Source organism: Aricia agestis, chromosome 8 (assembly GCF_905147365.1).
Source record: "Aricia agestis chromosome 8, ilAriAges1.1, whole genome shotgun sequence".
Taxonomy (NCBI): Eukaryota; Metazoa; Arthropoda; class Insecta; order Lepidoptera; family Lycaenidae; genus Aricia; species Aricia agestis.
Genome location: NC_056413.1, coordinates 13,177,279 through 13,201,484, shown reverse-complemented (window position 1 = coordinate 13,201,484; position 24,206 = coordinate 13,177,279). Strand labels below are relative to the sequence as shown.

The following is a 24,206-nucleotide window of genomic DNA, read 5'->3' as shown; positions in this document are numbered from 1 at the left end:
TTTTTTTAAAACGTCAACTATTGTTTAATAGTGACGTGTTTTAATAGTTTTATAAACATACTGCGAAAAAACCCCTATGGGTGCTAAGTGTTAACGCTAATTAAAAAGACAAATATAAACACAATATTGTTAGGATTTTAGTGTTTTACGATATTTTAATAGGGCACTATAAAGATAATCCGCTAGCAGACCCCTTATCGCAGCGAACCAGTTTGCTGATTAGTTTTAATACAATGATCTTTGTTGTCGCATTATCCACATACTAGTTTCACATGCACATGTAAAACGCAATTTTCCTGTTAAAAAAATTCTACTGAGTAAAATTTGTATTTTCTACTACAAAAAATAGTATATTTCATGAATCCCCAAGCGGCCACATCCGGCCGCGATAACAATAGATAAACTATTGTGTCTCGTTGTTCCACGATCGAAAGGATATTTTATTTACATTTCACTCTTTGATTAGGCCAATTTAAGGTACGCGCACAGTTTGTCGGCGCGTGCCGTCCCGGCTCGTTGCTCAGCGCAGCGCAAAATGCGCTATAGCATACTATTGCCGGGCCGGGCCGCATTGCATTGACGGATTTTGAGTACTTTGGATAGCTCCAGTGTGGCCACTCTTAAATCACTCGATATATCAAAAACGTTGCTATATTTTACTAAATTCTACTAGACCGTGTTTTAGCTTCTACCGAAAATCTACCTTTATTAATCAATGTATTCTACGTGGTTGAAAATAAAATAAAACTAAAATGTTTATATGGACTGTCTTCATTAGGCATTTTAATTTTTTATATTATTTGTTATAATATCGATCTTCTATTAAAATTTACAAAATTTGGACTACTGAATCGTCATTCATTTGACTTCAAATCTACCAAAAAGTGGAAATCTGTGTGAAGTGTGGTCACACTGTTGCCGGGGCGCAGCGGGTTTGTCGGGCCTTGCCGGGCCTTGTCGCATTGACGGAAATCCGCGGCTGCGCTCCGACACAGTGTGCGATGCGCGCATCCGCTTCCATACAAATTGTATGGAGGCGGATTTTTGCGATGAGCCCCGGCACGGCCCGTCTCGATGGGCTCACTCCTTTAAAGTTACAAATACCTAACTGTTTTGTTACACATACGGTCTCTATAAATGTATATTCGGTATAAGAACTTTGCTTCTTTTGTTTGGCGTGTTTAATTCATTGGTTTATTCATATCATTTTTGAAAGGGAATATTTATTTGTTTTGCTTTACCAATTTTGATGACAATGGCTATGAACATAGAGTAGACCACTGGACGGACATAGTGTACTTTTTTTTGCGAAAAAGTTATGTTCTTCTAAGACCCTGTATTCCCAGAAACGGACGATTTTCAAGATTTAAAAGTGGCAGGAAATAAAAATATATTAATTTAAATTCTGAAAAAAATTTATGTGTTAATTAAGAGGAGTCCACATCCCGTTTTTCCATACAAACGTTGTCCCCTGTTTCCGGGGGTTTGTGTTGATAATGCCGGTAGAGTTATGATTTTTTGCCTGAATATCTATGGCCACTATTAGCATGTCCCTATGTTTTCTTTTTTAGCATAATTTTATTAAGTATTAAAAAAGATAAGAACGTCCAAAATCCCAAAAAAATGGCCAGATTTTCCTCTGTGTTCAAACACCCAGAAAACAAAACTGGCTAGAATATACAAAAAAGAAAAACATAGAAACACAGCTCAAGCCTTGCTTTAATTCTTAATGAAAAAATTACTTAAATCGGTTAAGTTTTGGAGAAGGAATCGGCGGACAACGAATCGAAGATTTTTTGTTCTTTTATTAGAACTTTTGTCGTCTTGTCTCTATCGCGCTCTGCGGTGGGAGGCTTGAGATTGGTGAGGCAGCAATACATTTTCAAATACCTATTTTCAATTTCTCTCGCCCCTGGTGTATCCTCTTAAGGATCTAACTTAGTGGAATTTACAGAGAGTAAACTTCACTCGATAGAAAAAAAATCCAAAGTTACCTCTTCTTTTAACAAAATTGCCATACTATGTCTAAATTATTTGCAGGCGCATAGTGTGTGACTGAAAGCGTACCAGTCGAACCTTTGCGCCTGCAGTTTTAAAGTTTTTTGATCGTCGTTTTTTTATACATCAATTAAATCGAGTCAAAAAAACGAAACGCCCTAGATATATTCTTTGTCTTTAATTCAGAACAAAAATTATCTGAAAATTCCAAATAATTTGGACATAGTATGGCAATTTCGTTAAATTCTTTTAACGAAATTGCCATACTATGTCCAAATTATTTGGAATTTTCTGGTGGTAACTTTGGATTTTTTTCTATCCAGTGAAGTTCATGATATTGTGTACCTAATCTATAATATAAAAATGAGTCGCTGAATGTGTTGCTAAGCGCAAAACTCGAGAACGGCTGAACGGATTGGGCTAATTTTAGTCTTAAAATATTCGTAGAAGTCCAGGGAAGGTTTTTAAGTGATACGAAGTTCACCGGGGCAGCTAGTGGAATATAAATTCCACTGTGTTAGATCCTTAACTAACACATATATTTTTTCAGAATTTAAATTACTATATTTTTAAGTCTAATGTCACTTATAAATCTTGAAAATCGTCCGTTTCTGGGAATACAGGGCCTTAAGATGCCACATCTAGTTATAAAGATAAAATTGGTGCAGCGCCATCTAGTTACATAGTTACGTAAATGGTTTCTTCCGTTTGATATTTTCTGATACGTTGAAGAACTTGCTTGCTAGAAAAATATTTAAATATTTTTATTAGTAGATGCGATTTTTTTTTACTAAACGATTGTAATTTTTTTCTTGTAGAAAGGCCATCTCCACGTTCGCGTTGGGCTAAAATGCACAACCATGATTGCCAGAATGACAGTGAACATGTCTATAACGTACAATCATAGACAACCCAACTATCACATTAGTAATAATAATCGGCCAAGTGTGAGTCGGACTCGCTCACGAAGGGTTCAGTACCGTTACGTTATAGAGCAAAAATACGCCAAAAATTGCGTTTTTTGTATGCGACCCCCCCTTATTTATTTAGTTTATTTTAATATTAAGTATATATTATTAATTATTAAAGTGCACATATAATTAAGGCCTTTGTAAAAATTCCAAGTGCCTACCAACTACCATTATTGATATCGAGCAAAAAAGGCCAAAAAAATCTCGTTTTGTATGGTACTAAAACAAAATTAAATATTAATTTTGTTTTAGTATTTGTTGGTATACCGGCAACAGAAATACACAATCTGTGCAAATTTCATAAGCCTAGCTGTAGCGGTTCTTGAGATACAGCCTGAAGACAGTTGGACAGAGATTGAAATCTAGGAATAGGGTCCCGTTTTTACCCTTTGGGTACGGAACTCTAAAAACAGCCAACCTTGCATCTTTTACTTGTACTATGGCGCTTTAGGGTTTCTGGAAGCAGTTTCACTACTTATGCATCCGTTATTCTTTATGACTGAAAATACCACTAGAGGTAGCACGACCTAAACCTAATGCCACTCAAGGTTGGATACGAGTTTGTTGCAACCCATTTGCAGTTTATTAGATTTAACATAGCCCCTCTATACATTCCTAATCTCTCGTATTTGTCCATCATGGTCCCACACGAAGAGGCATTATAACGAAATTAGCAACTCACACTGCGTTAGGAAATGTATCAATCTAATTACTGCTTATCTCGCTATCTGGTTCTAACCGGTTACCAGTGCAATGTCATGTAACACCGTGATCCTCGCGCCTTATCACTGTGTACTCTACATTGTTTGATACAGGCTTTTTCGTTAGATATTTGTGTATATGAGTCCACAGTTCTGGAAACTAGATACGCTTGGTACCCATTTGTAGGTACAGAATTATTGTTTCCATAATTTTACTTGGAATACGTAAATATTTTTTTGTTATCTAAATTAAAAACCGAATAATATGGTCAAACTTCTCATTAGAATTTGCTGGTTTTCTGACATTTTATTTGCCTGTCCCATTAGCCTTACTAAATAGTAAATACTCGTCTAAAAGAAAGTTTATACAAATATTAGTACGTTTTTTTATTGATGTTTTAGATTTTTGTAGTTACGGCTGTATTCACATCATAGAGTTAATATTACCTATCGGTAATAGAGAAACAAAGGCCTAAGCAAGCGAGATGTAATTATCAGTAACACTGCGTGGTAGAAAGAGAAGCGTGATTTGAGGTGGTATACCACTTTTTTCATCTGTTTTTGTTGTTTGACAATCTGTCTGATCCGGTCGGCACGTTGTCAATTCGGGCTCTCAGAAAAATTGTGATTTTAAGTGTTAAAGTGAATAATTTTATGTAATACTGCTTTCGCAACAATATGGTAACTTGTTCGGTCACCGATTATGGTACAACACATCGAAAAAACCCGGACAAATATTCATTTCACAGGTGAATTATTCTTCATCGACAGGACCTAATTTTAAGTTTATTTTTGCCCATTCCCTTCGAGTTATTGGTATTGATTTTGATAATTCACTTCTATATATGTTTATTTATATGGAAAACATAACTTGAATAGCCATGGTGCACAATTTAAGGATATTTTGTGTAAACAATTTTCTTCTATTTTACACTAGGGCTGCATCAGGTTATCGATAAGTAGTATCGATATGAATATATTTTTTTAGTTATACTAATTATCTAGGAATGTTGACATGATAATTGTTTATATTAATATACTTTCATACATAATTTATCGTTTTTAGGGTTCCGCACCCAAAGGGTAAAAACGGGACCCTACTACTAAGACTTCGTTGCCTGTCCGTCTGTCCGTCTGTCTGTCTCGGGTCTCCAGGCTGTATCTCAAGAACCGCTATAGTAATAGACTTCTGAAATTTCCACAGATGTAATGTCTTTCTACATCCAATATGGCTATGGCATATTCACTAGATCAGGTATCAGATCATTCATTCAATAGAAGATGAGCTCGGTGAAAGGCATCGCCAGTAAATAAGCTAGATATTCTTCCACACATCATAAATATTTGTATGAATAAACGAACCGATTTAGTTTCCTTATATTGTATTATGCCATGAATCATAGTTATGGTTTTACAAAACAAAAATCATTTAAACTAAAAAACATTTAAACTAAAAAATTTAAACTAAAAAACTTTTCTAAAATTTAAAATTTTAGAAAAGTTTTTTAGTTTGTCTGTTTTTATATTGTGTATCTGCATATTGATTTAAATTAAAAAAGTATAATATAGTAGTAAGTAACAGTAACAGCCATTTTTTTGTTATAAATCAAGATAAAGCCTAGGCGCACTGTGTCATCCTACGTTTACAGAGACATTGTACCACCAGAGTTAGCCACAATATGTATACCGTCGTCATCGCATTCTACGTCCTCGCCAACGCTGCCACAACTGTCTTCACCATCGACCTCCTTTCAACTAGAATTTATATCAAAAGAAAAGAAGCATATATCTAAATGCACTAAGTTACAGGATAAACTAAGTAATTTTAAAGCTAAAAGTGACATTCACTGTAGGAACACCAGAAATAAGCACAAGCTAGATTTGCCGGTGATCAGACTTAGTAAAGTTAGTAAATCTTTTAGATGTCAATGTAAGTAAATTTAAAGCTAAAAGTGACATTCACTGTAGGAACACCAGAAATAAGCGCAAGCTAGATTTGCCGGTGATCAGGTTTAGTAAAGTCAGTAAATCTTTTACAGGTCAATGTATACGCCTTTACGATAACATCCCAGAAAACGTTCAAAATCTTTCCATTAATAAATTTACAAAAGTAGTCATAGAAAGTTTGTGTGCCAAATCCTATAGTTATCGTTATAAAAGTAATATTTTTCTCCAAAATTACAATATTATTATTATTCTATGCAGTTTTATTTTATCCCATTTTATTATTTTTACGATCTTACAATTATTATTCCATGATCGATATTTTGTCGAATTACAAGATGTATACAGTACATCACTAACACACATACGTAAACATAATGGTAAACACAGATGTAAATCAATTTTGGTTACGTTTGCCAGCTCGGGATTGTCTCTCTATTCCGATAGGTAATATTACCTTTATGATTCACATCGAACTAAAACTGTCATCCTCCGAACGTGAGCGACTGTCAGTTGTGAGTTGTCACGCAGTTCAGAGTTCAGTATACTTTCATACATAACTGACAATATTATGTTATACCGCTTTGCTATCGAGTTGAGATCCTCATACCCAGCGGCTGACAATACGTTTGATGTAAACACAACTTAAATCTAAAAAAAAATCAAACCTTCAAATGAATAATTTGATTGATTGATTGTACACAGGGTCGTCTGAACGAGCTATTGTGTGCGGTGCGACTGCAGCGCAGCGCCAGCGCCGGCGCGCCGCACGAGAGATACCACTTGGATCCGGGTAAGGATTAAACTCACTAACATACCTAGATAACGAATTTCACAATATGTACCATCGAGGAAGTTGATTCCTATTCAATTGACAGACCAACGTTATTTGGTCGAATATGTCAATTCAATGTTAATTGAGATCTGTCAGCTGGGTTTGACGTAACGCGACCAAAGTACTTAGGTCCCCGATTTGCATAGGAATCAACTTCTTTGATAGTACTATCAGAGAAGGTGATTCCTAGGCAGATGGGGGACCTACGTAGTTTGGTCGCGTTACGTCAAACCCAGCCTACAGATCACACTTAACATTAAATCCGACCGATCCGACCAAATGACGTTGTCTGTCAACTGGCTAGAAATCAAGTTCCTCGGTGGTACATCGGTTAACGGTTTAAGCGTGAAGAGACAACAAAACCTTCGCATAATATGTTAAGGTGACTTTCCAATCCTCGCAGCAAGCGACAGCGACCGACAAAAATTCAAATAAAATGCCACTTTATGACAGGATGTAGGTAATAACTAATATGTTAGATTTTATTATGCTCTACGCCACTACAAAGTAGCGGCGGCATCGGTCGCTAGACAATGAAACCTGTAGTTTATGTTATAAAGTGGCACAGGCTGTTTGGCGTGTGAATGCTTCGGCGGGAGTCGTGAAATATCAATAGAGCGGGATGCAACATAACGTATTGCCGTTTAAAGAGTAAGACAGCAGATCTGCCTGCCAGTATTTCGCGTGTCGCTTTGCGGCAATGCCGGTTGCATTGACTGACCGAGAGAGTGTAGACTATGAAAACTAAGTAATAATCATCAGAACCTATCGAAACCACACTAAAGCTATTTCTAGCTCGACGGCTCTAGTGTTAAGCTATTTTATTGCATAAGTATTATGTTTTATTATTCATTATGTCTATTTCGGGAGCTGACCCTGCAGAAACATTATCGCATAACATAATTCAGTTATTTACAGCAGGTCTAACCAGCCCTGGATTTATGTATAGGCAGAATAGGACATGGCCTATGGACGGCAGCGTCCTATGGCGACCTATGGGGACGGCAGCGTCCAAGGATGGCGGCAGAGTTTGTACCATCGAGGAAGTTGATTCCTATGCAATTGACAGACCAACGTTATTTAGTCGAATGTGTCAATTCAATGTTAATTGTGATCTGTCAGCTGGGATTTGACTTAACGCAACCAAACTACTTAGGTCCCCGATTTGCATAGGAATCAACTTCTCTGATAGTACCATCGAGGAAGTTGATTCCTATTCAATTGACAGACCAACGTTATTCGGTCGAATATGTCAATTCAATGTTAATTGTGATCTGTCAGCTGGGTTTGACGTAACGAAACCAAACTACTTAGGTCCCCGATTTGTATAGGAATCAACTTCTCTGATGGTACATAGGGGCAGCAAAATTAAAGTGGCCTATACTTATACAAAATATAAATTCGTCCCTGGGTCTAACAATCTCTTTTATTCTTACCAGGGGCGCAAGAAGACGTGAAACAGTTCCTAACCCTGCAGCAGCGCGGGATGGCTCATCTGCTAGACACAGCCAAGAAGGACCTAGCGGCTCTCAACACCATTCAAGAGGGCATGGCCAAGCTGGTGCGAGCTTAGCACACCTCAGTGCTAGGGGACTCACCCACCTATGTCCAGTGGTTCCAGTGAGTTCTGGTTCCGGTGAGTTGCAGTGACTATTCTGAACTGGTTATTATGACAGTGAGATATTCAATACAGTAATTGTTTCTACAAAATCAATATAATAAAGAAGTGTTCTTTCGAGTATATTTAAAAACAAAGATATTATAAAGCTGTAAATGCATTTGTATTTAAATACTTTTCCTGATTTGGACTATTGTAGTGTTAAGACTTTTGATACTACTTATAACTGTCTAGACTAGCTAGTTAATATGTTCTACTTTGTTGAAAATGTTTACACAGTGATAGTATTGATAAAGTTATAATGCAGAATGGGATGAATGTACAATAAATAAATCAAACATTTGCTCAAAGTGTAACCAAATAGAGTGGAAAATTAAACAGCAGATATAATTTAATGTTTTATTTATAATACTTGGTGCTTAAATCTAGGGGTGAATCAGTTCTGACTAGTTCCTCGATAGGCTTGCAGTCTTTTTTGCTGCAGATTAAGTTTAAAGGTACTTCGGGCTCATACTTAGTCGCTTCGACCATTGTGACGTCATCAGTCGGTATGTCTACTTCAGTGGGATAGCTAGAGTACTGGCTTCTGTACGCGTGATCATACATCTGCGAGTATTGGACGTAGCTCATCTCTCTTATGGGTACTCTTAGGGGGTAGTAAGGTTCGTAGTTGTATGCGTCCAGTTTGGGCACATATCTGTAAGGTACTGAGGTGCTTATACTGTAAGGTATTTTCGCTACGGGACTGTACAGGTGAATCGGTGACGTGTTTTGTAGTTTCTCTCTCGGGCTGTCGGGGCTCTGTCGCTCATCTGAGGACTCCTTCTGCGTGTCCCTCTCGCTCGTGAAGTGCTTATACGTTTTGACATGCTTTCTCAAGCTGGACGGATCTGTATATCGCTTGTTGCAACCGGGAACCTTGCAGCAGTAGGGTTTGTCGACTGTATGTGTGCGGGTGTGCTTGAAACGGTCACTGGAATTTGAATACGCTTTGCCACAACCCTGGAACAAAGGAAACGTTTGTGAGTACATTGATAAGTTTATAAGTGTGTGAGCCTGGAGATATTGTTACAATGTATCTGTATGGCGTGTAAGATATTAATATGTAGCCAGTTCCATAATCCATTAACCATTATGTAATCTTTATTACTTTAATGACTTCACAAAAACATTGTTTTTAACAGTTAGGGCTGACTTTTCAATCTTCTGATAATTTTTACTTAACTGAAGAATAAATATGACGCATTGACAGACTTTCTATGAAAAAAAATGTCAAAGTGTCAAAATAATTCCTTAGTTAAAAGTTATCTGACGATTGAAAAATCTGCTCTTAATGATGTTAAAATTATATTACTGTTGATGATAATTACCTCATATGGACAGACATAAGGTTTCTCTCCAGAGTGTGACCGGAGGTGTATTTTCAAGTTTTCAGCCCTGGAGAAACTCTTGTGGCACTGATTGCATGTGTGAGGCCTCTCGTTTGTGTGCGTGCGGACGTGTACCAACATCTTATACCTGTTAACAATACAATTTCACATTAGTCACTAGTTATTAAATTTCACTTTATAAATGTACTATAAAGTTCTAGATTGTTTGCATATAAATGCTAAAGATTGATATAATGAACAAAAAGATCAAGTATCAAGAGTTAACATTTGCATAACAAAATTTTTTTTATCGCTTCCCGTATGCACCAATCGTTGGGATCTTAAATTTTGAATTGTCAAAAAAAATAATTAATATATCCACATTGATAAATATTAAATACACACCTAGCATTAAATCCTCTCTGCGGTCTCGCGCACCCCATCCACTGGCAATAGAAAAGGCCGTCGCTATGCGCCTGCGCATGCACCCTCGCTACGTGCGCGGACAGCCGCGCGACGCTCGGGAAGCGCGCGCCGCACCCGCGCCACCCGCACGCGTTGTCATCGTCCATGCGGTCGGGGGACGAACCGCCTGTGGACTCATCGTCGTCGTCCTGTGAAAAAATATAAACGTCAGACGTTAGGGTTCTTTTTTTAAAAGTTATTTTTTTTTATTTGTTTTTCTTTTTAGTTTTGGAAAAGTAACATAATATTATAATCGTTTTAATAAAACTAAAACTTATTATTAGTATATAGCGGTTTACAAACTAGTTCAAGAAAATTTTTTAGCTAAGTGATGAATCATTTGGTGAACCAAGTTAACTTTTTGTTTCTAAAGTAAAAAAAAATCGTATATCAACTTCCTTTCCTTTATTGTCCAAAAAACCTATATATTTTATAAACACACTTGTTGTACTAAACACTATTTAAAAAGTAGCAATTTTTTTTTTGCTAATATTTGTAATTTTTTCCTATAAGTGGATGGATAATGGATATACAAGAGATCCATTGTTTTGATAAAATTCCCACCTGTGGCGGCAGCGGCGGCGGCAGCGGGCGGGCGAGGTAGGGCGCGATCTCCGCCGGCACCCATCTCTGGACCCTACAGCCCGCGGGCGTCTGACTCCTCCACTGCGGAAACACTAGCATTGCGATCACTGAGCGGGCCGCGATTGTACACCGCGCCGCCGCCGCGCCGCTTATAATACGTCTACGAGTGACGCGCCGATACCATGTCCCCTGCGAACACGACCACGCCGATCCACGAAAACTGCCTCTATACGCTTAGCCTTATCGCGCGGAGCTCCGTCGTGATTTCATACGTCGGATTGAGTATTTTTTGTGAGCGATTAGGTCGAGTTTCGCTTGGACGACCCGCTCGGTTTGTGCTCCGTGGGTGCGTTATCAGAAGCCGCCCGCCGCGGCCGCCGGCCAGTTATTACCAGTACGATAGGTGTCAGTTCAATAGGTGATTGATACGGCGTGTTTACTTCGACTGACCTCACTGATCTGAAGCCACGTTTCGTTAGCCGTCTACTGTCTATGCTCCTATTGTCTTGTATAGGCGGCTCCAGAAGAAATGTAGGAGCTACCTGCAGTCAGTCTGTAACTCAGTTGATGAATGATTCAAACGTTCTCTACGTTCGATTCGATCAAAGATTAAAATAAACTCCGCATCATATTTGGTATAATAGAGTCCTTCATAGAGTATGACAGTTACAATAATTCCTTATCTGGTCCGGAACTAAAAAAGGCGACTACGGTTGACTGTAGCGAGTGTAGGATGACGTCATTTCACGGTCACCCGGTGCTTCTTAAAAATTATGAATTGGGTCAAGTGCGAGCCAGGATTAGATTACCAGAACAGTTAGAGGCTGGTTAAAGGATCATAGAGTTAGGTCTGTTTTAACTTTTAGGATCAAAGCAGAATTTTCTAAATGATTGTGACATACTGTTACATTTTATACGTGGGAGAGCCATGTTTCGGCACGAATGGGCCGGCTCGACCGGATAAATACCACGTTCTCACAGAAAACCGGCGTGAAACTGTGTTTTGTCTGTGTTTCGCCGAGTGAGTGAGTTTACCGGAGGCCCAATCCCCTAACCCCTACCCTATTCCCTTCCCTACCCTCAACTATTCCCTTCCCTGCCCTCTTACTTACCTACTTTAGCTAGGGGGGGGAGGGGGCACCATACCTGTTTCGAGAAGATGGTCGGTCTGGTATGTTAAAACAAAAAATCATGAAAATTGACTTGTTTCAAATACTTCATTTTGCGCAGAGTAGGTAAGAAGGGGGGGGGGGGGGGGGCTGCCGCCCCCCCTGCCCTTACCTGGGTACGCCTATGTCATCAAGACATCAAGAGTAACAGCATCCTTCATGTATAAGAAAGTAGAGATATGACTATTATAGCTTATTATCTATACAATAAAGCCCAATTGGCTCAGACATGTAACAGACGTTAATCTTATCTACGTCCAATCTATGGCGTACAGCGCGTTCAACTTATCGATACATGATTTTCACGTTGCTGAGAGTCGGACTTTTCAGTGCCCTGATAAAGAACAACCGATTTTAGCTTGACGGCTCTAATCGCCTGAAAACTGGTTCGAACCGCTACGACTCGAGTGAGGAAATTTACCGAATTTTCTTCTGTGGAAATTTTTATTATTATTAGATTGCGTCTCGGTATAGTTAAGAAGTAACTATTTAGTAATCTGTGGTTTTAGTACTTGTAAGTTGTACATAATATGTATTCTGTGGTTTTGGGTACTATGATGATAGATGTGTGATGTTTGAATTTAATTTTTTACAGTGTTAAAATAGAATAAGATGTAAAAATGTAACACTTAATTCGACAGCATTTATTTCTGCAGCAGATTTTTTATGAATATGAAAATGTTGTGAACTTGAACTTGTGTCATGCTAAGAGAGAGATGGACTATATGGTTAAACCATATACATAGTCCAACCCCGTGGGCGCGTCTAGTTTCGGAGTGGCTACCGACTGGTCGGCTGACCCAAGAAAAGGTGGCGCGACGAACTAGATGCGTTTGATAAAGAGTGGCCAACAACATCACAGGATCGTAAACTTTGGAAAGAAAGAGGGGAGACCTTTGCCCAGCAGTGGGACACTGTAGGCTGATACTATAATGTATATTATAATATTATCTTATATTAATGAAAATGTTGTTCAGATTTGAGCATTAGCAAAAGTCTTTGAAGACATGCATAAACTGCTAATATTATACTGGTGCATTTAATTCTGCGCTTATGTAGGATTCCCAGGTATGATAACAATAACCATAGACTTAATATATACTGTCGTATATAGCATAGCATTATAGGTTTATGACAATAACGGACTGTAAAAAATATCTGCAACGGGAATTAAGTACTCAGAAGTAAGTTTTGATATGAAGACTAAAATATACAAGGTGTAACAAAACTAAGTGATAAAACTTTAGGGTGTGTATGTGTCCCTTGTATTTAGAATTCACTGAGAAAGTGGCAGCGCTGAAAGAGCAATTTTTTTTATTTGTATGAGCAAGCGCCCGCGCGTCCTGTATTTTTCCATACAAAGGTGAAAAAAGTTACTCTTTCAGTCCTGCTACTTTCACAGCGAACTCTATATTATAGTGGATCCATACACACCCTAAATTATTATTACTTAGTTATGTTACACCCTGTGTGCATGGTGCGTACACTTGGTGCATTTGTACCAAATCGTATAGCTAATTCCTAAAATAATATTAAATGTTGAATCAGGGTATATAGAAAGTAAGCTTTGTTATAATATAGACCATTTAGACCCAACGCTAAAACACGGGCGGATGCGAGCGCGGGCGCACGCGTCGGAAGACCGCCGCGGGCCACGAATCCGCGAGCGGGCATCGCCTGCGCCCATCTCAATAAGCACTGCTTAGTAATTATTTTGATCTCTAACGTGTGCAGTTGTGCCGAGTAGATTACCATGGATTATTTACTTATCTGCGAAAAGCGTGCGCCCGCGCCGTGTGCCCGAGCCGTGTGCCGTAATATATAATATGATACAAAATTCAAATTTAAATATGGCCGTTTTCGATAGGGCCTTCTGCTTTCATTTCATGTCAAAAACCGAGGGTAGTTGTGAGCTTGAAGTGTCTGTCTGCATGTGTGTGTACCTGAAGTACCTATATCTCTTAAACGGATGAATATTTTGATGTAAGTAGTTTCTGGAACTTGAAAGCATTATTATGTAATCGACGCTTAAGTGTATCATATTATTTAAATGCAAGCCTATGTCAGTTTGTTAGTGCGAGTAGTGTTATCGGCGTGTAAGTGTGTGTATTGTGTGTGCGTTTGTGTGTGTGCACTGTGCGTACGGCCCCCTGCGGCCGACTGGAGCGGTTTGCGCCGGTTCAGTTATCGTCTTGTCACCGGGCGAATGATGTACTAAGTAACACAAGTGCGCAAACATACTTGTTTGTTAATACAGAAATAATCATTATGCAATATTTGGGTAGATAAAAAACGGCACGTTGATTGAAGCGGCAGAGGCGAGTGGCAACATCTAGATTATGGTGCAAATTTTCGAATCGAATATTTGAATATCGAATTCCAATTCGAATATTTTACACTTGAATACACTCAAAGATTTTATTTTAATAGGAAGATGCTGTGTTGTTTTATCTTATGTAGCTAAACTCTATATTTTCTAGGCTACAATTCCTGCAAATAAGAAGTAAACACTCTCTATACTCTACAATATAATTTTTTTTTAATGAAATTAGGGGGCAAACGAGCAAACGGGTCACCTGATGGAAAGCAACATCCGTCGCCCATGGACACTCGCAGCATTAGAAGAGCTGCAAGTGCGTTGCCGGCCTATTAAGAGGGAATAGGGTAATAGGGGAGGGTAGGGAAGGGAAGGGAATAGGGGAAGGTAGGGAAGGGAAGAGAAGGGAATAGGGTAGGGGATTGGGCCTCCGGTAAACTCACTCACTCGGCGAAACACAGCGCAAGCGCTGTTTCAAGCCGGTTTTCTGTGAGAACGTGGTATTTCTCCGGTCGAGCCGGCCCATTCGTGCCGAAGCATGGCTCTCCCACGTATGTACCTTCTCACGTACACAATATTATGTATTAAAAGTACAATCGCTTGTAAAGCTGTCATTTCTTTGTTTGAAAGCCGTTATTCCCCTTTTTAAATTCTGCGGGGCTAAAATGGTCACATTTAGCAATTCCTCTCAATCAATTCAGCAAATGAATCGTCAAAACTGTCAAACTGACAAATGTCAAATCAGTACAAAAATACAGAAATGAATTGAAAGCAGAGTTGCTTTTTGCGATTTTAGAAAAATGAATCATATTATGATTCACATCATGATTCTTCAAAGCGACCATTTTAGCCCCGCTGATTACCAATTGCTAAAAAACTATATTATCTTACTAGAGTCTGCTCTAGTAGTAGTAGATAGAGAAAATTAAAAATATTTAGACTCTACTTTCTCAAATATTATTTTCAAACTCCTGAATGTTTTTTTTTTTTTTAGTTTCGTAAATCCTGTCAAGGCTGTATTCTCCAGGGCTAGTGGCCAAAAAGTTTGGGAATAAGTTGGAATGGTGTTTTGGCCCAAAATACCATCGCTCCCTACTATCCTGCATAATGTCGAATCCTATACATTTTTCTTTTCGAATTTGGTCATACTAGATAGCGAAGCGTTCTTAGCAAACCCTAGCTGTTCCCCTACGCTGTAGCACCTCCAAACAGTGACTCAACAGTGTTTCATCAGTTTTTCACGCGGCGCGCCGCATTTCAAAGTTCACGTAAACAACTAGAACATGCTGCAAGTTATGAACTATTTCTTCATGTTGTTATCGTTTATGTCCGACGGGGGCATTCAAACCAGTAAACAGCTCGTTGTAACCAGTTACGGGTAATCTGCGAACGTCGCCAGCCAATCACGAGCGGCGGAGAACATAATTAACGGGGTCTCTGGATTATGATCCGTATATTAAAGTAATTAAGAGATTGGTTTTGAGGAAATCCGCTCATATACGTGTTTAATATTAAGTCTTTTCATGGTGAAAACGATCACCAACTACATGTAGCACATCCATCGTGGGTATCAGAGACACAATAGATTTTCAATTTTTATGCGGCAGCCGGCTGCCGCTTGGTATTGATGGGTTAACGTTAGTCGTTAAGTGAAGCAGCTTTAAAAATCTTGTGTCAATAATCAAATCTTAAGACGATGTGTCATCTAAGTCCTGAGCGCTGAGGCCCAAAGGACTTCTAGGTGACACGTAAAGGTTTGTGAAATCCTAATAGAGAGCTTTTTTCTTTTTATTTGTACAACTTTACAACGAAATTTTTCTGACTCCTATAAGTTATAAGAAACTTTAAGAGGATTCCACACTGCCATTTTTTCCATACAAACGTTGTCCCCTGTTTCCTCCCTGGATAATGCTAGTAGAGTTATAATTTTTTTCCTGAATATCTACGGCCACTAATACAATGTCCCTATGTTTTCTTTTTTTTTCTATTTTAATTATTAAATAAGATATGAACGTTCAAAAACCTAAAAAAATGGCCAGATTTTCCGCTGTGTTCAAACGTCCAGAAAACAGATTTGGCTAGATTATACAAAAAAAAGCAAAACATAGGAACACAGCTCAAGCCTTTTTTTAATCTTTAATGAAAAAAGTACTTAAATCGGTTAAGTTTTGGAGAAGGAATCAGGGGACAACGAATCGTTGATTTTCTGGATTTTCTGCAGTTGTCTCTATCGCGTTCTGCGGTATAGGCTTGAGGTAAGGGAGACAGCTATAGATATTACACGTACTTTTTTTTTCATTTCTCTAGCCCCTGGTGTATCCTCTTAAAGTTATGGGATGATTCTCGTGTGTCAGCCTGAGGTCAAAGGATGTAACCACATGTAACTTTGGCTGTCAAGATGTAATACCGTGACCCGGATTAAAAGTGCTTGATTTACAATCACTTTGATATCGTGATCTTATTACACATTATCCTGCGAATCGACAGATAAAAAGATTAAATATATCGACAAGGTGACTCGCCAATGCGTCTCAAAGTACCAATTTTTTGTAATTGAATGGAAATTTATGAAATGATTTAGATAAGATTTGTATATCCATAGTAATATTATAAATGCGAAAATGTGTCTGTTTGTGTTAGTTGTTACTTCTTCACGTCCAAACCGCTGAACCGATTTTGCTAAAATTAGGTATTGAGTCCTGGGAAAGGACATGGGATACTTTACAGGTTTGGGCGTCAAGATAAAACACACAGACAGGCAAGAGGGAATACGCTCTCTTCTTGAAGGTTTGCAGGTCATATTCGTCGTTAAGAGCCCATATGACCCTAACTTGACTACATACTTTAACCTAGATCTCAAAATCTGTAAGGTCTAGAAAACTGATTTTTTGACACAAGTAACTTCAGTTCACAAAGATTAAATGTTCAAGAAGAAAACACGATTACTCAAAAAATGCTCGATAGTTTCTTTTTTACAAAAAACCTTGTTTTAGACACATATTTGCTTGGATCTTCGAAGTTTGCTGTCTTTTCTTCAATATTTTTTAATATCTAAAAACGTATTGATAAAACCTAAATTTGCTCAAAACACTTTTTTCATAATCATAAAACTAACTCGGCGATGATTCCGCGCCGTCCTTTTTCACCTGGCATATGAAAGACGGGCGTGAGTGTGAAGAGAGAAGGACGATGTTTGATTTTTAGAGTCAGGTGAACTCTTAATAATACTTTTCAAGGGGGGTCTGTCCGTCCGTATGTCACAGCAATTTTTCTCTGAAACTATTATATAAAGATTATATTGATGAAACTTGGTACATAGATGTATTCTGTGAACCGCATTAAGATTTTATACAAAAATAGTAATAATAATAAATTTTGAGGGGGTCCCCCTTCGAACTAGTTCGAACTCAAACTGTTTTTTTTTTCACCAAACCCATGTAACGTGTATTTATGGATAGGTCTTCAATATCAAAATATTATATAGAAAGTTGTTCAAAAGGGGCGGCATATTAGACTGGGCCTAGGGCGGCAAAATGCTTAATCCGCCACTGATACTGCTGGTAACAGTTTGCTCCAGAGTTTTACAGTGTGCGCGGCAGAAAGTTACGCGAAAAACGCACGCTGGAAGACTGCCACTCATCAAAGTGATGACTTGATAAGATATTGTTCGCGTGGATCGATGGCGAAAAGTTACAGGAGGTATGATTCCGAACAATTCCTCAGAGCACTGAGGATGGAGAATGAAGCCACATTATTATTTACCTAGTCCGACCTCCCAGGACATGTTGTGTCAATATGTTTTAGCAGTATTTGATGTATGCAACCTACACCGCACCATGATGACAAATACGGAATATTTGTGCTGAACATATTTGTTGTTCGCGTAAATATTTGCAACGAGAAATTTCCGTCTGAAGAAGTGTTTTTGAGGAATGGGTTATGTCAGTTTATTCAATGAAATACTAGGACGCGCGAAGGTACGCGTGGTTGCAGTCTTAAATTGGGAAAAGCACCAATAGTAGGGAAGGTGAGGTAAAATGATCCCCTTAAGGGAAAAATCTTAAGTATGGCTATAGTTGAAGGAAAAATCGCAATATTTATTTGGCTGGATGTAGTGAATTTACCAAACTTCGTGATAGCATACTTATTTTTTATCATATGTACGTACTTTTTTTTGTACTAGAGGTTTTTGTAAAAGTTTAACTAAAGGATCATTTTATACACCTCTATGTATAAAATGATCCCTTGAGTAGGGGTAAAATAATCCCAGAGATAATATTTATAATTGATAACCAATTTAAGCATATAAGTAAGAAACATGCATCTTTTAGTTTATTAGCAAGTTTTTTAGGCTTCGGTAGCCAAAGGATAAAAAGGGGAGCAAATTTATTAAGATCTTGCTGTCTGTCGGTTTATCGGTCCGTCTCAAGGCAAAACACGATAGTTGTGACTTCTGAAATCGATATCTTTGATAATATATTTGTTCTTTAATAATAAAATTAAAATTAAATAACAATTTCATCAAAAGAAAAATATTCGCCAATTTCTACTTTATATCCAGGGATCATTTTATACACACAAGCAGTGTTGCCAGACGGCCAACTCGGTTTCTCCCCAAGTGTTCCCCGAAATCCCCCCAAAATTCGGGATTTCAAGAAAAATCCCCCCACAAATTATAAAAGAAAATTTTTGTTCATTATGAATGGGAATTTCACAAATGGATACGATGAATGTACACTATTTCTGCAATAGCGTCTAATCTTTACAGAATCAGCATCTTCGCGAGCTCATTGATCATTTTTATGGTTCCGTAAGTCGTAACCTAAGGGTAAAAACGGGACCATAGTACTTAGATTTCGCCGTCTGTTCCCAGATTTTTTCCTCCAAAAATCCCCCCAAAAAATTGTTCCCCCCAATTTTCCCCCCATCACCTAAAAAACCCCCAAATTTGGGGGGATTCCCCCCAATCTGGCATCACTGCACACAAGTAGGGATCATTTCACCCCATATACCAAATTCCAAGAAATCGATCAAAACACAACCATCAAATACCACGTGGGGTGATCTAAAACTGTTTAAATATTAGGTAACTGCTATTAATACCCTATAACAAATTAACATTTAAATAAACACGAATACGTAAAAAGTTATGAAAGTCCAAAAACAGGCTTAATTTAGATCAGAGCGACACTTTTTAAAAAAAATTAAATAAAATAATTCGCCAAGCGCTCTGATCGCCATAATACTATAAGTGGCAACTGGCAGGATTATGCAGGGCAACCCGTTTCACGTGCCTTTGGAAAGATGCCTCTGGTTTAATCTGATTTAAGGGGAGGGATCATTTGACCCGTAGGTATCGTTTTACCTCACATTCCCTAATAGGATAAGAGCACAATATGGTAGTTATGTCGAAAAAGGCACATACTTAGTAATTTGAGTAATTGCCTAGATTTTTAATGTCTCTTTTGACCCCATTGCGCTGCATTCAGTGCAAGGTCTTGGGATGACTTCCAAAAAGTTAAAAAATTCAGGACGTCCGTTCCTTTCAATATGGAATACCTACAAGATACCCTTTGATATTTCTTATTCAAATTCCTATCTATGGTGGAAGCTTATGGTATGGAAATGTTTAATCTTTGTAGTAGTTTAGAGCTTTAGGAAAATGGTCAACGTAGTTCCATAATAATGTGTCATATTTAGGTAGTCCGATTTTTTAAAGTTATACCTCTGGGAGTTAGGTGAGTGCTTGGAGCAGCACATAGTATGCTGTGGCCTGTATCCAGTCGTCAGAACTCAGAAATGTAGTACCTGTACTATTTGCAGTTGCATCATCAATAATAATCGGTGTCGATATTTCGGCTTGCGAACCAGACGGTCCTATCATGTGATGCCAACAACATTGTTTAGAGATAGCTATAATCTTTTATCAGGTAAGCGACCGCCGTGTCCGACGCCACGTGTGGTTAGCGTGATACTTTTATTACAACATGCAAAAATTATATCCTTGGATTTTGGTGCTATGAGTAACGATATCTTTGACTACTCATTTCACGTGATCCGTTTATGCAGTTGAAACTTAGCCGCGCAATAAAGTGAGGTTTTGCTTCAAAATATTATGTACTGTAGGAATTTTACGGAAACCGTACATTTTCCCATAAAAAATAACTCTTATGTCCCTACTCCCTTCACTTGGTTTACTCTATATCTGTGCCAAATATTGCCATAAAAATTGCTCCAGTAGTTCGTAATTTCTAATATTTCCCCCGTTTTTCCCACATTTTCCTGAGTTTCTTCGGTCGTATAAGTCTTAAAGTGATAATATATAGCCTTTTAGTCTAAACTCGATAAATTAGCTATCTAACACTGAAATAAGTTTTTAAATCGGACCAGTAGTTCCTGAGATTAGCGCGTTCAAGCAAACATACTCTTCAGGTTTATATAGGATAATTGAAAAAAATCTATACTTAATATTATAAAATATTAAGTATAGATTTTTTTCAATTATCACTTGACAAACTCGAGTCTCGATCTAAAAGACTATGAAAAGTACCAATAACAGGGTCATTATAGGCTCATAAGTCATAACCATGGGACGATGTATGGTATGATATTATGGTAGTGATGATGATGATGATGATGATAAATGTAATTTGCATAGTAGTATATGCTTTCCGTTCTTTAAAACAACGCTGAAACTCCCAAACTTGTATCTCTAAAGAATCAGGAGTTCTCTCAGCACCTTCCGAACCACGGTATACCAGGTATACCTCGGTGCAAAATCTTACTTGTTGGTAGCATATGCTTAGAATACTTCTCACGAAACCGAGGTCACCACATGTTTCCATAATATACATTTTGAGTAGTTCCCTCGATTACTTATGCATCCTTCATCAGATCACCACTTTTGTGAATATAATACCAAATTGGGATGATACCCTATATACCAAAAGAAAAATTTTGAAAATCGGTTAACAAACGGCGGAGTAATCGTTGAACATAAGAAAACGAACATAACACCTCCCCCATTTTGAAAGTCGGTTAAAATTGTAGCCTATGTGTTATTCTGATGTATAAGCTATATTATTGTAAAGTTTCATTAAAATCCGTTTGGTAGTTTTTGCGTGAAAGAGTAACAAACATCCATACATCCACACATCCATACATCCAAACAAACTTTCGCCTTTATAATATTAGTAGGATACAGTATTCGATTACTAAATGATAAAAATTGCAGCTACCACTAGAGTAGGGTATTCCCCTGAAGATTTGTTTTTAATTTTTAAACAGCCTTGGAATTTTGATTACCTACCTACCATTTTTGCAGTGTGCTCTTCCAGTCATGTCGTCATGCATTTCTTTCAGTTTGATTTCAGAAGCTTCAATAGAAAATATATTTTTCCTATTAACGGTTTTCTATATTTATTTATACTGCCCTTAATCTAATTCATATTACGATAAAATGTAGGAGTAGGATTAATATATAAAAATTAAAAATGTTATCGATTTAGGAAATCTTTTTATATCCCAGTTAGATCAGAAAACCGCGTACGCGTAGGCGTCTACGAGTCTGCTACGAGAAATGTGCAAGCTACTAGGCATGAATTTTATTTGCTGAATGGTTAACGATGACTTTCCTTTTTTAGGGTTCCGTACCCAAAGGGTAAAACTGACCAAGTGCGAGTTGGACTCGCCCATGAAGGGTTCCGCAGCAGCAATAAGGTTTATTTTTATGAAATTAAGAGGTTTTTGATTTATTTTCATACTAGCTGTTGCCCGCGACTTCGTCCGCGTGGACTTCAGTTTATAGCGCGCGATGTCAACAAAATTGGTGTCAAAAGCTTTTATAAAAAAACCCTGGTACCCCTTAAATCAATACAGCTGTGCAGTGTGCACACAATAAGTATTTCATTTTTTTATATTAAACTTTATATTTTATGCCATATTTTAAAGCTTATTTAGCCCTCCAATTACACAACTTTACCCATAAACTATTTATCATTGATAGATTTAAGGTTACGTCACTGCACAGATAAAGTACTGAGTTATTTAATACCGTAGAATAGATATAACAATCGAAAAAAATCGAAACTTAAATGTAAGATGATACCACGTCTTATAGAAAGACTTTTGAGCAAGCGTCAGCGCGATGTAGAAGACGCACGGCGCCATCTATTATGAATTGTTGGAACTAACTTAATTTGAACAAATTCACGCATTTTCACCCCCTTACAACCCTTTTTTCCAGTAAAAAAGTAGCCTATGTCCTTTCTCAGGCTTTAGACTATCTGTATACAAAATTTCATTACAATCGGTTCGGAAGTTTTGGCGTTTGGCGTGAAAGCGAGACAGACAGACAGACAGACAGAGATACTTTTGGCGTTTGGCGTGAAAGCGAGACTGACTGACAGACAGACAGACAGAGATACTTTCGCATTTATAATATTAGTATAGATTATGTGCACACTGCACAGCTGTTTTTGGGTATTTTGATTAATTAAGGGCCGCGCTACACCGGAATGGCGCTACCATGCGAGGCGAGCACTTTCAGCGCTGCCATTCCGGTGTAGCGCGGCCCTAAGAGGGGTACCACTTACCAGGGTTTTAAAAAGTTTTTAAATTTGAAACAAATTTTGTTGACACCGCGCGCTATAAACTAAAGTCCACGCAGACGATGTCGCGGGCAACAGCTAGTTATGAATAAAAACAATAATATATAATAAAGTAAGTATGATTAGTTCTGTTACAATAATGCAGTAAAAAATAAAACGCCATCTGTTTTCATATATTAGAATTAAAATGTTGATTGCATTGATATATTTTCTGGATGGAATATAGGCCAACACGGTACACTCGAACTCCTTTATTTTAGAGCGCCTTCTGTTGTCAACTTGTCACATATATTAGAAATGCAGTAGGAGTTCTATAAGATAAGATAGATTGATTATTATTATACCAAGTGATTATATTATTAAACATAATATTCTAACGTATTAAAAACTATAAACAAAAACATACTAACTAATAAGTATGATTAGTTCTATGTTACAATAAAGTAAAAAATAAAACGCCATCTGTTGAATCGTATTAGAACTAAAATGTTCATTGCATCGATATATTTCTAGATTTTTTATAATATTATACATAAAATATGTTTAAGATTTTTGAAATTTTATTTTAATACACATCCAAGACCCAGGAACATTGAAAACTTTTTGTTCCGCCTGCGGGACTCGAACCCAGGACCCCCGGGATGAGCGCTGGCCACGCGCAATGCGAATTCATTTTCATCGATATTTTCATGGAAATAAGATATTTTCCCACATCAAAATGTAGCCTATGTCCTTTCTCAGACTCTAGAATAACTGTGTACAAAATTTCATTGCAATCGGTTCAGTAGTTTTGGCGTGAAAGCAAGATAGACAGACAGACAGAGATACTTTCGCATTTATAATATTAGTGTGGATACCTATCTGATGTTGATTTAATGAAAGTTAAATTAAGGTTTACCATTTATTACATATAAAAAAAAAAAAACTACTGGCTAGATCTCGTTCGAACCAATTTTCGTTGGTAGTTTTTGTAGTAATGGGATAGATAAAGGTTGGAAAAAAAATATTTTTTGTTTCAGTTGTATCTATGGGGACCCCTTAAATTTTTAATAATTTTTCCGTTTTTGTATCAAAATCTTAAAGCGGTTCACAGACTACATCTACTTACCAAGTTTCAATAGTATAGCTCTTATAGTTTCGGAGAAAAGTGGCTGTGACATACGGACGGACAGACAGACAGACATGACGAATCTATAAGGGTTCCGGTTTTTAGGGTTCCGTAGCCAAATGGCAAAAAACGGAACCCTTATATTTGCCATTTGGCTATGGAAACCTAAAAACGGGACCCTATTACTAAAACTTCGTTGTCTGTCCGTCTGTCTGTCGGCTGTATCTCAAGATCCGCTATAGCTAGTATTAGCTAGACTTCTGATTTTTTTTACAGATTGTGTAATGTCGGCTATAACAACAAATACTGGAAACAAAATAAAATTAGTATTTAAGGGGGCTCCCATACAACAAACGTGTATTTTTCGGCCTTTTTTGCTCTAAGTATATCAATAATGGCAAGTGGTAGGCACTTGAATTTTTCACACATTCTTTTGTTATAATATGTGTATTTAAAATTTTAATATATTTTAATAGTATTAAAATAAAATTAAATTTTAAGGGGGCTCCCATACAA

General features: G+C 37.6%; 2 protein-coding genes across 5 annotated transcripts in view; one reads left to right on the top strand and one right to left on the bottom strand.

Moving 5' to 3' along the window:
• LOC121729817 (probable nucleoporin Nup54) overlaps positions 1-24,206 on the top strand; it is a 32,169-nt gene that overhangs the window by 7,879 nt on the left and 84 nt on the right. For all 4 annotated transcript variants that reach the window (XR_006036008.1, XR_006036007.1, XR_006036006.1 and 1 more), the window contains exons 12-13: positions 6,320-6,407; positions 7,889-8,187. Coding sequence is in view for 1 of the 4 variants with exons in the window: in XM_042118447.1 (XP_041974381.1) it covers positions 6,320-6,407; positions 7,889-8,022 (222 nt within the window). In the remaining 3 variants the exon portion in view is untranslated. Of the gene's footprint in view, positions 1-6,319; positions 6,408-7,888; positions 8,188-24,206 lie in introns of those variants that run through there.
• LOC121729819 (zinc finger protein GLIS3-like) lies at positions 8,453-10,643 on the bottom strand. Its single transcript, XM_042118451.1, has 4 exons — positions 10,467-10,643; positions 9,843-10,051; positions 9,438-9,585; positions 8,453-9,069 (listed from the first exon to the last, which is right to left on the bottom strand). Exons 1-4 carry the CDS (start codon positions 10,584-10,586, stop codon positions 8,467-8,469), a joined length of 1,080 nt encoding a protein of 359 aa, XP_041974385.1. The 5' UTR covers positions 10,587-10,643; the 3' UTR covers positions 8,453-8,466.

Bases quoted from the DNA above. Each gene is read 5' to 3' on its own strand.
- LOC121729819 (XM_042118451.1), bottom strand. From the start codon at position 10,586: ATGCTAGTGTTTCCGCAGTGGAGGAGTCAGACGCCCGCGGGCTGTAGG. The intron at 9,586-9,842 runs GTGTGTATTTAA...TATTGTTAACAG, and splicing joins CAGAGAGGATTTAATGCTAG to GTATAAGATGTTGGTACACG. The intron at 9,070-9,437 runs GTAATTATCATC...CCTTTGTTCCAG, and splicing joins CTTATGTCTGTCCATATGAG to GGTTGTGGCAAAGCGTATTC.